Raw genomic sequence first — 17,293 nt, forward strand, 5'->3', positions numbered from 1 at the left:
GAAATGTCTGGGAAGAAGTAGAGTCTAGTATCTAGTGTAAAAGGGGAGAGACTATTGCAAATTCATGACCTCTTCTTCGAAGTGGCTAAAAATAAAGTTTTTATATCAGAAAAGATTTATGCTACACACAAAGCATTATTATTACTTCTTGAAGAATTGGCATTTTTTTATAGTTGCTTTTAAAACACATGGTGTACATCCTGCTTTGTGTGAAATGATTCACCGGGTGGAGTTTATTTATACAGTGGATATATGTGTAGAATAATACATGCATATAATTTGAAAATAAAGTTCAGATACTGCAGTTGTCTATGCAAAAATTCAACCTAGTAAATCTGAAGATCTAATTGGTTTTATTGAATGAGCCATGAATTGGGCAGCATCCCGTTTATCAAGTAGAGAAGAGCTGTACAAAACAGGAGGAATTTATATGCCGAAGGGGAAAGAGTGGATTGTGTCAGGCTTAGGTCACTTGTGTGTGAGGAATGGTCTGGGTCTATGTGTCAGGTTACCTTACTGGTGCTGACTAGAAAATTGCAGACTGATTAAGACTACATTGCTTGGAGAGGTTGTATTTAACTTAGGTACTTGGTCTTGGTTTGCTGAAGTGGTCTGAGAACAGCTGACTCCACTTGGGGCCTTTTGTTTCTTTTTTCAGTTCAGTTCAGCTCAGTTTGGTCGCTCAGTTGTGTCTGACTCTTTGCAAGCACATGGACTGTAGCACGCCAGGCCTCCCTTCCATCTCCAACACGTGAAGTCTGCCCAAACTCATGTCCATCGAGTTGGCTATCCAACCATCTCATCCTCTGTTGTTCCTTTCTCCTCCTGCCTTCAATCTTTCCCAGCATCAGGGTCTTTTCCAAGAGTCAGTTCTTCGCAGCAGGTGGCCAAAGTACTGGGAGTTTCAACTTCAGCATCAGTCCTTCCAATGAATATTCGGAACTGATTTCCTTTAGGATTGACTGGTTAGATCTCCTTGCAGTCCAAGGGACTGTCAAGAGTTTTCCCAACACCACAGTTCAAAAGCATCAATTCTTCTGTGCTCAGCTTTCTTTACAGTCCAACTCGCACATTCGTACATGACCACTGGAAAAGCCAAGCTTGACTAGACAGACATTTGTCAGCAAGTAATGTCTCTGCTTTTTAACATGTTGTCTAGTTTGGTCATAGCTTTTCTTCCAAGGGGCAAGCATCTTTTAATTTCATGATTGCAGCCACTGTCTGTAATGATTTTGGAGCCCAAGAAAATAAAGTCTGTCACTGTTTCCATTGTTTCCCCACCTATTTGCCATGAAGTGATGGGCCGGATGCCACGATCTTAGTTTTCTAAAATGTTGAGTTTTCAGCCAACTTTTTCACTCTCCTCTTTCACTTTCATCAAGAGGCTCTTTAGTTCTTCTTTGCTTTCTGCCATAAGGGTCGTGTCATCTGAGTATCTGAGGTTATTAATATTTCTTTGATATATTGTTTCTTTTTTAACATCAAGTAAAAGTCTAAATAGCACAAAATTCAATTCTCCATATTCTTATTCTTGTCTTTCACGACATTCATCTTATGTTCAATCAGTAGACACCAGCTGTTTCTGAATATTTTTTCCTTGCACTAAATTTATGGAAATTACACCATATACTTCTCAAAGTCCAACTTAAATCTCATCTTTTACAAATGTGTCTTTCATGTTCTAATTAATGAAAGTATGAGAAACAGATCTTTTAGGGATTTAAACTATTCTATTATATCTAGGGCAGCCAGAGTGTAATAGAAAATGAGAACAAATACACTTGAAAGATTTTTAAAAGCACCATATCACAAAGGGAGTGATATATTATGCTAAGGAAGTTGGACTTCCTATGATCCCAAGAAGAGTATTTCATATTAGATAAGATCATAGACTCCAGATCCAGATCAACTTAGATTCTAATTCCTCGGGCAAGTTGTTGAACTTCTAGAAGGTAAAGTTTTCAAATCAATAGTGAGTGGAATGACAGTTTCAGGTTCCTAGGGTGGCAGGTGATAAGTGAGTTACCACACGTAACATACTTGGCAGAGTACCTGGCACCTAGCAAAACTCAGTCCATGTTTACCCACTGATATATTAATGATGAGACTACTCATGGAGTGTGGTTAAAACACAACAATATTTTTATTCTTTTATTCATCTTGCCTGTACCATGTAGCAGTTCTTTCCTTGGCCCTGGTTTAAAACTCCAGAGTGTGCTATAACCTTTTTGGTCATTTACAAATGGTAAAAGTGTCCACTTTAGTAATAAAGTATTTTCACATTAGTAAATAAAATGTCCACTGGCGAGTGACACTTGATTTACATGTAAAGATTCTGTGTTTCCTGAGCGTCAGCCTGCTCCCGTCTGAGACCTCGCAGTGGCGATTTGGGTGAGCTGGGTCCCTGCTTTCCACCTTGTGCATGTTCCTCTGTGCCTCTAGCTTGATAAGCGCAATTTCAGAACTTGCCAGGGCAAACCTGTGTGGAGGGAAAAGGAGAAGTTAGGCAGGAAAGTTTTGTTGACTAAATAGATGAAACAAAATTGGCATGATACTGATCATTTTAAAGTGCTTGTTAACATACATGGGTTTATTTGAAATTATTCTATTTCCATTTTCCATATTAGAAATTTTTACACATTAAGAGCACTAATCCTTTGTTCACTGTGTTACTGATTTCTGGCCTCATTTGATTATTTTTTTAGACAAAATGCTCTTATGCTTTTAAACTTCTGAAATGTATTCATTTATTATTCAATACATGGTTGATGTTCTAAAATGCCCTGTGTGTGCCTGGAAAATTTTGTATGTCTTCATGCCTTCAGTGTTTTCACTATATTAATTTTGTAATTTTTGCTGTGCTCTTTATATTTTCTATGTCCTTATTCATTTATGTTCATATATCTTTTCTACCAGTTATCCATCCAATTCTGGCTGTGAATTTGCCTATTTCTTTTCTTACTTCTTAGGTTTTGCTTTATATTTTGAAGCTATTTGGTAGAATATTAATTAAAGATTACTATAGCTTTCAAGTTAACTAAATGGTTTACATTATGCAATGTCTCTCCTTATTCCCAATAATAGTTCTTCCCTGAAAGGCTACCTTTTCTGATACTAGTAAGATCATGCCAGCCTTCTTTTTTGGTTAGTATTCATATGGTATGTCTTTTTTGTATTCTTTACAGTGCATTTTCTTAGAGACATCTTATTACCAAAAGAGTATATAGAAAGTATTAATGTTCTATCCTAGTGTGGGCATAAGGATATCATTTTAATAGCTTTTAAAATTTTATTGGAGCTTCCCTGGTGTCTCAGAGGTTAAAGCATCTGCCTGCAATGCAGGAGACTTGGGTTCGATCCCTGGGTCGGGAAGACCCCCTGGAGAATTTTATTGTATAATTAAAACTATAAGATTTTAAATGATTTGGGTAATCTTAGTGCTTAGTATGCATTTACCTGTCCTAATCAGTGAAGTAATTTGATTTGAATATAACCAGTTTAAATTATTAATGTCAACAAAATTTTATCTCATGAACAGAGATATAGAAAGTTTACTTAGATGCCACATGTTAACCTTATCAATGCCTTCTGACTAGATCATTTATTATCTTCTCCAATATAGTTGCTTTTCTTTACTAATTTATTCAACTTCTTAATATATCCAGAGAGAATTATTTGTCTTTGTTAAAATGATTCTTAGGATTTACACTCTATTAAAAGAATTGATATTTTTGGCAGCAGCACACAGTATCCGGGAAATTAGTTCCCTACCAGGGATCAAACCATGCCTCCTGTTTGGAAGCATGCAGTCTTAACCACTGGACCACCAAGGAAATCCCTATTTAAGAAAAAAGTAGACTACATTCATAAAACCATAGCATGTTGTGATTATATCTAAGCAGGCTCTAGAATTAAAGCCAATACAGTATTGATAATATTTTATAAGCAAATAACTATGTGGATATGAGTAAAATAAGGTCAATATTTTTAAACTGAACATGTTACCAAGATTTTAAAGTATGTTATTAGAATAGATAAAACTTTATATTCAGTATGAAGAGAATTATTTTCTAAAGTTATGATATCCATAAAAGTGAATAACATAAAGGAGGCCAAAGACATGTTTTGGTAAAGAAATCTATATATTGTGACAAATACAGATATTTAGATTAAATGACAATACTTTAAAATGCTAATGCATATTTTCTTTATTTTTCTCTCTCTTTTTCTTTTTTTAATTTTATTTTATTTTTAAACTTTACCATATTGTATTGGTTCTGCCATATATCGAAATGAATCCGCCACAGGCATACACGTGTTCCCCATCCTGAACCCTCCTCCTTCCTCCCTCCCCACACCATCCCACTGGGTCGTCCCAGTGCACCAGCCCCAAGCATCCAGTATCGTGCATTGAACCTGGACTGGCGACTCGTTTCATACATGATATTATACATGTTTCAATGCCATTCTCCCAAATCATCTCATGCTCTCCCTCTCCCACAGAGTCCAAAAGACTGTTCTATACATCAGTGTCTCTTTTGCTGTCTCCTATACAGGGTTATTGTTACCATCTTTCTAAATTCCATATATATACGTTAGTATACTGTATTGGTGCTCTTCTTTCTGGCTTACTTCACTCTGTATAATAGGCTCCAGTTTCATCCACCTCATTAGAACTGATTCAAATGTATTCTTTTTAATGGCTGAGTAATACTCCATTGTGTATATGTACCACTGCTTTCTTATCCATTCATCTGCTGATGGACATCTAGGTTGCTTCCATGTCCTGGCTATTATAAACAGTGCTGCGATGAACATTGGGGTACATGTGTCTCTTTCCCTTCTGGTTTCCTCGGTGTGTATGCCCAGCAGTGGGATTGCTGGATCATAAGGCAGTTCTATTTCCAGTTTTTTAAGGAATCTCCACACTGTTCTCCATAGTGGCTGTACTAGTTTGCATTCCCAACAACAGTGTAAGAGGGTTCCCTTTTCTCCACATCCTCTCCAGCATTTATTACTTGTAGACTTTTGGATCGCAGCCATTCTGACTGGCGTGAAATGGTACCTCATTGTGGTTTTGATTTGCATTTCTCTGATAATGAGTGATGTGGAGCATCTTTTCATGTGTTTGTTAGCCATCTGTATGTCTTCTTTGGAGAAATGTCTATTTAGTTCTTTGACCCATTTTTTGATTGGGTCATTTATTTTTCTGGAGTTGATCTGTAGGAGTTGCTTGTATATTTTTGAGATTAGTTGTTTGTCAGTTGCTTCATTTGCTATTATTTTCTCCCACTCTGAAGGCTGTCTTTTCACCTTGCTTATAGTTTCCTTTGTTGTGCAGAAGCTTCTTAGATTCCAGATAGAGAGTTAAAGAATTGATCAAAAGAGATTGAGAGCCATTATGTGAGCACAAGAGATGTGTAAATGAGAGATACTCAGTCTCATGGCTCTTATCTCTTGGAAGCTTTCTCTGTGGGTGGAAGAGATCAGAAAAATCCCTGGATGTACTTAGTCCCAGATGCCTCTAGTAAATGAACAAAAATCAATAATCCTCCTGAAAGAAAAACTGTTAGGTAATTGTAGGTTTTCCAGTGGCCTTTAATGCTTGTATGTAAACAATGGACAGAACAGTTATGGCCTGTGGAACTACTGAATGAGAGATCTGGAGAACAATAGAAAGTTCTCAGAAAGTTCTATTTCTATAAGGCAGGTGATTTCTTCTGTGATGAGAAAATAGATCTGTCATGAACATATCCATCCTACCATTAGTTAATCTCTAGAGCAATAACTCCAGGATTTGTAAAATTACATAACATATGCACCACTATAATTATTTATTTATTCACAGAATCTTTTTTTAATTTTAATTTTATTTTATTTTTAAACTTTACAATATTGTATTTGTTCTGCTATATATCGAAATGAATCCACCACAGCATACATGTGTTCCCCATCCTGAATCCCCCTCCCCCCTCCCTCCCCATACCATCCCTCTGGGTCGTCCCAGTGCACCAGCCCAAGCATCCAGTATTGTGCATCGAATCTGGACTGGTGACTCGTTTCATATATGATATTATACATATTTCAATGCCATTCTCCCAAATCATCCCACCCTCTCCCTCTCCCACAGAATCCAAAAGACTGTTCTATACATCTGTGTCTCTTTTGCTGTCTCCTATACAGGGTTATTGTTACCATCTTTCTAAATTCCATATATATACGTTAGTATACTGTATTGGTGTTTTTCTTTCTGGCTTACTTCACTCTGTACAATAGTCTCCAGTTTCATCCACCTCATTAGAACTGATTCAAATGTATTCTTTTTAATGGCTGAGTATTACTCCATTGTGTATATGTACCACAGCTTTCTTATCCGTTCATCTGCTGATGGACATCTAGGTTGCTTCCATGTCCTGGCTATTATAAACAGTGCTGCGATGAACATTGGGGTACACGTGTCTCTTTCAATTCTGGTTTCCTCAGTGTGTATGCCCAGCAGTGGGATTGCTGGATCATAAGGCAGTTCTATTTCCAGTTTTTTAAGGAATCTCAACACTGTCCTCCATAGTGGTTGTACTAGTTTGCATTCCCAACAGCAGTGTAAGAGGGTTCCCTTTTCTCCACATCCTCTCCAGCATTTATTACTTGTAGACTTTTGGATCGCAGCCATTCTGACTGGCGTGAAATGGTACCTCATAGTGGTTTTGATTTGCATTTCTCTGATAATGAGTGATGTTTGCTGTGGGTTTGTCATATATAGTTTTTATTATGTTGAGGTATGTTCCTTCTATTCCTGCCTCCTGGAGTGTTTTTATCATAAATAAATGTTGAATTTTGTCAAAGGCTTTCTCTGCATCTATTGAGATAATCATATGGTTTTTATTTTTCAATTTGTTAATGTGGTGTATTACATTGATTGATTTGCAGATATTGAAGAATCCTTGCATCCCTGGATAAAGCCCACTTGTTCATGGTGTATGATCTTTTTAATGTGTTGTTGGATTCTGATTGCTAGAATTTTGTTAAGGATTTTTGCATCTCTGTTCATCAGTGATATTGGCCTGTAGTTTTCTTTTTTTTGTGGGATCTTTGTCAGGTTTTGGTATTAGGGTGATGGTGGCCTCATAGAATGAGTTTGGAAGTTTACCTTCCTCTGAAATTTTCTGGAAGAGTTTGAGCAGGATAGGTGTTAGCTCTTCTCTAAATTTTTGGTAGAATTCAGCTGTGAAGCTGTCTGGACCTGGGCTTTTGTTTGCTGGAAGATTTTTGATTAAAGTTTCAATTTCTGTGCTTGTGATGGGTCTGTTAAGATTTTCTATTTCTTCCTGGTTGAGTTTTGGAAAGTTGTACTTTTCTAAGAATGTGTCCATTTCTTCCACGTTGTCCATTTTACTGGTATATAATTACTGATAGTAGTCTCTTATGATCCTTTGTATTTCTGTGTTGTCTGTTGTGATCTCTCCATTTTCATTTCTAATTTTATTGATTTGATTTTTCTCCCTTTGTTTCTGGATGAGTCTAGCTAATGGTTTGTCAATTTTATTTATCCTTTCAAAGAACCAGCTTTTGGCTTTGTTGATTTTTGCTATGGTCTCTTTTGTTTCTTTTGCATTTATTTCTGCCCTAATTTTTAAGATTTCTGTCTTTCTACTAACTCTGGGGTTCTTTATTTCTTCCTTTTCTAGTTGCTTTAGGTGTAGAGTTAGATTATTTACTTGACTTTTTTCTTGTTTCTTGAGGTATGCCTGTATTACTATGAACTTTCCTCTGAGGACTGCTTTTACAGTGTCCCACAGGTTTTGGGTTGTTGTGTTTTCATTTTCATTCGTTTCTATGCAAATTTTGATTTCTTTTTTGATTTCTTCTGTGATTTGTTGGTTATTCAGCAGTGTGTTGTTCAGCTTCCATATGTTGGGATTTTTTAATAGTTTTTCTCCTGTAATTGAGATCTAATCTTACTGCATTGTGGTCAGAAAAGATGCTTGGAATGATTTCAATTTTTTTGAATTTACCAAGGCTAGATTTATGGCCCAGGATGTGATCTTTCCTGGAGAAGTTTCCATGCACGATTGAGAAAAAGGTGAAATTCATTGTTTTGGGATGAAATGTCCTATAGATATCAATTAGGTCTAACTGGTCTATTGTATCATTTAAAGTTTGTGTTTCCTTGTTAATTTTCTGTTTAGTTGATCTATCCATAGGTGTGAGTGGGGTATTAAAGTCTCCCACTATTATTGTGTTATTATTAATTTCTCCTTTCATACTTGTTAGCATTTGCCTAACATATTGCGGTTTTCCCACGTTGAGTGCATATATATTTATAATTGTTATATCTTCTTCTTGGATTGATCCTTTGATCATTATGTAGTGACCGTCTTTGTGTCTTTTCACAGCCTTTGTTTTAAAGTCTATTTTGTCTGATATGAGTATTGCTAATTCTGCTTTCTTTTGGTCCCTATTTGCATGGAAAATCTTTTTCCAGCCCTTCACTTTCAGTCTGTATGTGTCCCCTGTTTTGAGGTGGGTCTCTTGTAGACAGCATATGTAGGGGTCTTGTTTTTGTATCCATTCAACCAGTCTTTGTCTTTTGGTTGGGGCATTCAACCCATTTACGTTTAAGGTAATTACTGATAAGTATGATCCTGGTGCCATTTACTTTATTGTCTTGGGTTCGAATTTATACATCATTTTTGTGTTTCCTGTCTAGAGAATATCCTTTAGTATTTGTTGGAGAGCTGGTTTGGTGGTGCTGAATTCTCTCAGCTTTTGCTTGTCTGAAAAGCTTTTGATTTCTCCTTCATATTTGAATGAGATCCTTGCTGGGTACAATAATCTGGGCTGTAGGTTATTTTCTCTCATCACTTTAAGTATGTCTTGTCATTCCCTCCTGGCTTGAAGAGTTTCTATTGAAAGATCAGCTGTTATCCTTATGGGAATTCCCTTGTGTGTTATTTGTTGTTTTTCCCTTGCTGCTTTTAATATTTATTCTTTGTGTTTGATCTTTGTTAATTTGATTAATATGTGTCTTGGGGTGTTTCGCCTTGGGTTTATCCTGTTTGGGACTCTCTGGGTTTCTTGGACTTGAGTGATTATTTCCTTCCCCATTTTAGGGAAGTTTTCAACTATTATCTCCTCAAGTATTTTCTCATGGTCTTTCTTTTTGTCTTGTTCTTCTGGGACCCCTATGATTCGAATATTGTAGCATTTAATATTGTCCTGGGGGTCTCGGAGATTGTCCTCATTTCTTTTAATTCGTTTTTCTTTTTTCCTCTCTGATTCATTTATTTCTACCATTCTATCTTCTAATTCACTAATCCTATCTTCTGCCTCTGTTATTCTACTATTTGTTGCCTCCAGAGTGTTTTTGATCTCATTTATTGCATTATTCATTATATATTGACTCTTTTTTATTTCTTCTAGGTCCTTGTTAAACCTTTCTTGCATCTTCTCAATCCTTGTCTCCAGGCTATTAATCTGTGATTCCATTTTGTTTTCAAGATTTTGGATCATTTTCACTATCATTATTCGGAATTCTTTATCAGGTAGATTCCCTATCCCTTCCTCTTTTGTTTGGTTTGGTCGGCATTTATCCTGTTCCTTTACCTGCTGGGTATTCCTCTGTCTCTTCATCTTGCTTAAATTGCTGAGTTTGGGGTGTCCTTTCTGTATTCTGGCAGTTTGTGGAGTTCTCTTTATTGTGCCATTTCCTCACTGTGTGTGGGTTTGTACAGGTAGCTTGTCAAGGTTTCTTGGTTAGGGAAGCTTGTATCCGTGTTCTGGTTGGTAGAGCTGTATTTCTTCTTTCTGGAGTGCAATGAAGTGTCCAGTAATGAGTTATGAGATGTCTATGGTTTTGGGGTGACTTTGGGCAGCCTGTATCTTGGAGCTCAGGGCTGTGTTCCTTTGTTGCTGGAGAATTTGCTTGGTATGTCTTGCCCTGGAACTTGTTGGCCCTTGTGTGGTGCTTGGTTTCAGTGTAGGTATGGAGGCATTTGATGAGCTTCTGTCAATTAATGTTCCCTGGAGTCAGGAGTTCCCTGGAGTTCGGGTTTGGACTTAAGCCTCCTGCTTCCAGTTACCGGTCTTATTTTTACAGTAGTTTCAAAACTTCTCCTTCTATACAGCACCATTGATAAAACATCTACGTTAAAGATGAAAAGTTTCTCCACCATGAGGGTCACCCAGAGAGGTTCACAGCGTTAATGAAGAGAAGAGGGAGGAGGGAGTTAGAGGTGACCCGAATGAGATGAGGTGGAATCAATAGAGGAGAGAGTAGGCTAGCCAGTAATCACTTCCTTATGTGCACTCCACAATTGGACCACTCAGAGATGTTCACGGAATTATACAGAGAAGAGAAGAGGGAGGAAGGAGACAGAGGTGGCCAGGAGGATAAAAGGGGGAATGAAAATGAGGGAGACAGATCCAGCCAGTAATCAGTTTCCTAAGTGTTCCCCACCGTCTGGAACACACAGAAATTCACAGAGTTGGGTAGAGTAGAGAGGGGTTAGGGAGGAGACACAGGTGACCTGGTGGAGAAAAAGGAGAGTCCAAAGTGGGAGAGAGCAGTCAAGCCAGTAATCTCGCTCCCTAGTGAAAAATGGGTCCTGAAGATTGGGTTCTTAAAGGTACAAAATTGGTAACAAATACATAAAAGCAAAAATTAAAAATCTAGAGTAGAGTTTGGAATTTCAAAAATACAATGTTAAAGAAAAGAAAAAGGAAACAAAAGAGAAAAAAAAAACAAAGTCACAAAAATTATAAAGAAAATATAGGTACAAAATTGATAACAAATATCTAAAAGCAAAAGTTAAAAATCTAGAGTAGAGTCTGGAATTTCAAAAATACAATGTTATTAAAAAAGAAGAAGAAAAAGAAAGAGAGAAAAACAAACAAACAAAAACAAAATTGCAAAAATTATAAACAAAATATAGGTACAAAATTGATAACAAATACCAAAAAACATAAATTAAAAATCTAGAGTAGAGTTTGGAATTTCAGATATACAATGTTGTATAAAAGAAGAAGAGAAAGAAAGAGAGAAAAAAAAAGTCACAAAAATTATAAAAAAAGAAAAATAGGTACAAAATTCATAACAAATACCAAAAAGCTAAAATTAAAAATCTAGAGTAGAGTTTGGAATTTCAAAAATACATTGTTAAAGAAAAGAAGAAGAAAAAAAGGGTCACAAAAATTATAAATATATATATATGAAGTTTGCTTTTTTAAAAAAAAAATAGGGTCTTTTTTTTTTTTTTTTTGCAAAGTAATAGTAGGTTATAAAAGTGAAAATTAAAGGAATAATAGAGGACTTAAAAATTTTTTTTTAATTAAAAAAAAAAGAAAGAATGAATGATCGTAAAAATAGTAAAAATATATCTCTGGTTTTGTTGTGGGTATTGTGGGGTCAGTTCATTTCGGCTAGTTTCTTCGTCCGACTTATATTTCCCAAGATCTATAGGTCCCTTCCTATGTGTTCAGTACTAACCACAGGGTTTTAATCTATTGCCTGTAGCTTCCAAGGCGGTTCCCTCTGTTATAGCTTCTTCTGTTTGCTGGTCTCTTCAGTGTCTGGTTTCTGCCCTGACACAAGGGGGACAGTGGTGGACACTTAGGCTCACTTGTTCAGTAGCACTGTGGGGAGGGAGGGATGCTGAAAACAAATAATACTGGCGTGTGCTCGCAGTGCCTCAGCCACACTGGGCCTGCCCCTGCTCAAGGCACGTGTAGCCTCCCTGCCCACATTGCTCAGGCTCTAGGTTGCTCTGCTGGGAACCATCCGTGGCCGGCCCTGGGCTGCTTGCACCTCCCAGGTCTAAGCCGCTCAGGTTCAGGCACTCTGGTAGTCCTCAGAGGCACAGACTCGGTTCAGATCAGATCAGATCAGTCACTCAGTCGTGTCCAACTCTTTGCGACCCCATGAATCGTAGCACGCCAGGCCTCCCTGTCCATCACCAACTCCCGGAGTTCACTCAGACTCACGTCCATCGAGTCAGTGATGCCATCCAGCCATCTCATCCTCTGTCGTCCCCTTCTCCTCCCGCCCCCAATCCCTCCCAGCATCAGAGTCGTTTCCAATGACTTGGTTGGGCTTACGTTTTGTGCCCTTCCCAGGTCCGAGCAGCTCAGGTGATGAGGTGTTTGGCGAGCACAATTGCTGCAACTTATCACCTCACCGCCGCTCGGTTATCTAGGTGTACAACTGGTGCACCTTCTCAGGCGGATGTTGACTGTCCAGACCCCCAAGAAGTTTTAGTTAGCAAAGAAGCCAGCTTACAGTTTTGTAGATCATGTCTCTCTGGGGCTGCAATTGCCCCATTCCAGCTCTGGCTGCCTGTCACCAGAGGGGGACGGTCTGCCATCCTATCTCTATACAGTCCTTAGTTTCGTGTGCAGGCCTCGTGGTGTCTTAGGTTAGGGCTGGCTTTTCACGTGGTAGATATCCCACAGTCTGGTTTGCTAGCCCAAATTATTTCGCTCAGATAGCACTCGGGGTATTCAGGCCAGATCCTTATTCTAAGCGATGCAGCCCGTGCCGCGCCTCCCTGCCCAGCTCCCATTTGCTAATGGCGGATGCAGGCGTCTGCGCTACTTCTCCACTGGGGGAGTTACCATAGGGCTCGTAATCTGCGGGTTATAATTGTTTATTTATTTTTCCTTCCTGTTATGTTGCCCTCTGTGCTTCCAAGGCTCGGCACAGATTCGGCAGTGAGAAGGTTTCCTGGTGTTCGGAAACCTCTCTTTTTAAGACTCCCTTCCCAGGATGGAGCTCCGTCCCTCACTCTTTTGTCTCTTTTTTTGTCTTATATATTTTTCCCTACCTCATTTCGAAGACATGGGTTGCTTTTCTGGGTGCCTGATGTCCTCTGCCGGCATTCAGGAGTTGTTTTGTGGGATTTACTTGGCGTTTAAATGTTCTTTTGATGAATTTGTGGGGGAGAAAGTGTTCTCCCCATCCTACTCCTCTGCCATCTTAGATCCTCCCCTACAGAATCTTTAGAAAACAGCCAAAGGAAAAAAGAGACATAACATTTCTGGAAAGGAATATGAGAAAAATTTACAGTAGACAGCTTCAGGGTGTCACTGAAAGAAAATATCATACCATTTTATTCAGGAGATTTAGCTGTGATCTTTACAAACAAAAGGAAAAACCAAAGTTAGATGATGCTAAAGTCCTTACTATCTGAGGGGTTGTGTGAGGATATTTCACATTTCTCCCTAACCTGAGTCTCTTCCCAGCAACCGTCTTAGTGCCCACTTAGCTTCTTTGTTTCTCAAGGTGTAGATCAAAGGATTAAGTGAGGGTGTCACTACAGTGTAGAAGAGGGTGAGGAATTTGCTGTAATGCTGTGTGTATTTGCTCTTGGGTTGAATGTAAATGGAAGCTAGAGTCCCAAAAAACAAAACCACAACAATTAGGTGGGACCCACAAGTCCCAAATGCTTTCCTCCTGCCTTCAGTGGATTTTATCTTCAGCACACTCCTAACAATGCAGCCATAGGAGACCAGAATAAGCCCCAGAGGTATCACCACATAGAGGACAGAAGCTATGGAGAGCTCATTTTCCAGGAAGGTTGTGTTCACACAGGCAATCTTAATCAGGGCAGGCTCCTCACACGTGAAGTCATCCACCATGTGATGGCTGCAGAGAGGCAACTGGAAAACAAGGATGGTCTGAACCGTGGACTCCACAAAGCCACTGATCCAGGCCAGAGCTGCTAGTTGCTGGAGGAGCTTTGGGTGCATGATCACTGCATAGTGGAGGGGTCGACAGATGGCATTGAAGCGGTCATAGGCCATAACAGTCAGCAGGACACACTCCGTGGAGCCCAGCCCCAAAGCAACATACAGCTGGATCACACAACCAGTGTAGCTAATGGTCTTGTCAGGCCCCTTGAGATTCCAAAGCATTTGTGGGACAACACTGGTGGTGAAACAGAGGTCCAGGAAGGAGAGATTGGAGAGGAAGAAATACATGGGTGTGTGGAGTTTGGGGTTAAAGTATGAGACCAGTATGATCGCTGTGTTCCCCATCAGTGTCAGAATATAGATGATAGAGACGACAAAAAGGAGAACCATCTCCAGGAGGGGCTGGTCAGAAAAGCCCAGTAGGATGAAACCTGCCGGAGTGCTAGCATTTGTTCCTTTCATTGCTTAATTGTGAGTCACCATTCTTGGTCATTCCTATTTTCTTCCTGTGGGAAAGAAAGTCAGATCATCATAAAAATATAACAAACTAAGTAAAATGAGCACTTAGACACTGATTTTTTTATATAGAGAAATAACAGAGTAAAATTACACAAAAACAAATGGTATAACAAGTTGTCTTGCTGTGTAAAGAAACACACAGAGTCTGAAAACACCAAGTTCATTGCAAGGATATATATAAACATAGAATTGACATAGATATACAAGCTGGATTTAGAAAAGGCAGAGAAACCAGAGATCAAATTATCAGCATCCGCTGGATCACTGAAAAGGCAAGAAAACATCTACTTTTGCTTTATTGACTATGCCAAAGCGTTTGGCTGTGGAGATCACAACAAAGTTTGGAAAATTCTTAAAGAGATGGGAATACCAGCACACCTGACCTGCCTCCTGAGCAATCTGTTTTCAGGTCAAGAAACAATTTAGAAGTGGACATGGAACAACAGACTGGTTCCAAATCAGGAAAGGATTTGGAACCAGTTTGTTCCAAATGTATATTTGGAACAAGGCTGTATATTGTCACCCTGCTTATTTAAATTATATGAAGAGTACATCATGCAGAATGCTGGGCTGGGTGAAGCACAAGCTGGAATCAAGATTGCTGGCAGAAATATCAATAACCTCAGATATGCAGATGGCACCACTCTTATGGGAGAAAGTGAAAGAGGAGAATGAAAAAGTTGGCTAAAACTTAACATTCGTAAAATTAAGATCATGGCATCTGGTCCCATCACTTCATGACAAATAGATATGGAAACAATGGAAATAGTGAGAGACTATTTTTCTGGGCTCCAAAATCACTGCAGATGGTGACTGCATCCATGAAATTAAAAGACGCTTATTCCTTGAAAGAAAAGCTATGACCAACCTAGACAGCATAATAAAAAGCAGAGACATTACTTTACCAACAAAGGCCCATTTAGTCAAAGCTGTGGTTTTTCCAGTAGTCATGTATGGGTGTGAGAGTTGAACTATAAAGACAGCTGAGCGCCAAAGAATTAATGCTTTTGAATTGTGGTGTTGGAGAAGACTCTTGAGAGTCCCTTGGACTTTAAGGAGATCAAATCAGTCAATTGTAAAGGAAATCAGTCCTGAATATTCATTGGAAGGACTGATCCTGAAGCTGAAACTCCAATACTTTCACCACTTGATGTGAGGAACTGACTCATTGGAAAAGACCCTGAAGGTGGGAAAGATTGAAGGCATAAGGAAAGGGGATGACAGAGGATGAGATGGTTGGATGGCATTACTGACTCGATGGACATGAGTTTGAGCAAGCTGTGGGAGTTGATGATGGACAGGGAAACCTGGAGTGCTGCAGTCCATGGTGTCAAAAAAATCTGATATGACTGATTGAACTGAACTGAACTGAGAATAGACATTAGAGCATAACTCAGAACAGATGTGAGAAGTATCCCAAATTCTATGAAAACAAAATACATGGGCCGTCAACGTACATAGTGTGAAAAACCAAAGAAATGGAAGGTAAGATGATTGTTACACATATTCGTACAGGATAGATGATAGATATAAAAGAAAAATATTGAAAAATACATTGATGAGCAAGAGGCTGAAAAACAAGGCATATAGATATCGAAACATGGAACAAAATAGGAATTGTTAGAATTTTCAAAATTGAAGTGTTAGAGATAATTATCATTAATATCATTGTTTTTTTGTGAAGCAAATATTTACTGATCTAATAAGTGTGGAGGAGAACTTCTGAAATCTCCTCATTTGAATCACAGGTCTGCTATTTTAGGAATATGCTATCCAAGAAATTCTATTTACAATCCCCAATAAGCAATCTCTACCCTATATGACATGAATAGTTCACATGCTTTAATGTAGTTTTATTACAAGAGTTCATGAATTCAGCCACTAATGCAATCCAGTGACCTTCCATCAAGTATGTTATTTTGATTTATCAGTGTCTTTACTATTAACTTGCAAAGATTAAGAAACACAGGTATGGAAATTTGTACTTCTGAATGGTCAATTTTGAAGTCTTCAAAAAGGAACCGTCATTTATCTTGGAGATCGAATTTAAACAAGTTGCTTAGAAACAAACAAATAAACAACAAAGCCATCCAATGACAATTACTGATCTCCCCTTAAGTATCCTAGCAAGAAAATTAAACTTACTTCTAAGAATCCTTCTCCTTTATAGCACCTCTCAAGCAATTATTGCACATACAGTTTAGAGAGGATAAGTGGCTTATTTTCTTTGGCATCCATAGTAATAATCAGTTGCATTTGAAATTTTGGCCAAGACAAAACTCTCATGTGTTTTGCATAGAGAATGATAACTATTTCCAGAATTATAGTAAAAAAAAGAAACTGATCTTGGTGGTCACATTGGTTAGCATGTTTCTATCTGTCCACGCATTTTGGTGGTATAATTAAAACCCTGAGTGTTATGATGCACCAAAATTGACATTGACCTTACCTGGCTAAATTGCCTCTATTATTCAGTAAAGTGTAAAACAACTGTGCTTTTGAAAGATCCAACATCTCCTGGGGAAAAGACAGCATGTGAGTGGCCTCACTTTGCTTGATGTAACTCTACAATGTAAAAATATTTTCTTGTGTATTTGTGTTACAAGAAAAACCAACTATTTCCAAGCAGACATCACACTGAAACTAGTCTCACTCCCTTTCACATTTCTGTTCTTAATCAAGATGAGGATAAAAGGATTTATATCTGCAAAGAGACAAATCTGGGAAGTATTCCATACTTCAATGTCAATGTCAGTTTATACATGAAAAACTGCTTTTGTTCGCTGCTAAAGGCAAGTAGCTCTGGATTTCTTCAACTTTTAAAATGGATTTTCTTTTTCTTCCCCCACCTAAACAGCAAAGTACTACTTTCCAGAAAGAATGACAATCCAGCTGTGGAGCTTCTTGGGGATTTTGATGAGAAGGTCATTCATGATCACAGATCTAGGACAAGCAGTGGAGGAACCCCATGTGTGCAGTTTGTTGGCTCCCTTTTTCCTGTAGTCTCATGGTTCAAGTCTCTTCAGATGGATGGTGGTTAGCTTGCTTCCTCTGCACACACCTCTGGAGTTCTTCCCAGGCAACTTCC

The 17,293-nt window shown here is 38.4% G+C and overlaps 1 protein-coding gene across 1 annotated transcript; it reads right to left on the reverse strand.

Annotated features, from left to right (window-relative positions):
* Positions 1–5,247: 5,247 nt before the first annotated feature.
* On the reverse strand, positions 5,248–14,148 carry LOC129647493 (olfactory receptor 2G3-like; the record flags this gene model as incomplete). The annotated part of the gene is made up of 2 exons (XM_055574575.1): positions 13,221–14,148; positions 5,248–5,267 (listed from the first exon to the last, which is right to left on the reverse strand). Coding segments are annotated over exons 1-2 (948 nt in total), but the record flags the coding sequence as incomplete, so codon positions are not given.
* Positions 14,149–17,293: the final 3,145 nt, after the last annotated feature.

This window comes from Bubalus kerabau, chromosome 3 (genome assembly GCF_029407905.1).
Source record: "Bubalus kerabau isolate K-KA32 ecotype Philippines breed swamp buffalo chromosome 3, PCC_UOA_SB_1v2, whole genome shotgun sequence".
Taxonomy (NCBI): Eukaryota; Metazoa; Chordata; class Mammalia; order Artiodactyla; family Bovidae; genus Bubalus; species Bubalus kerabau.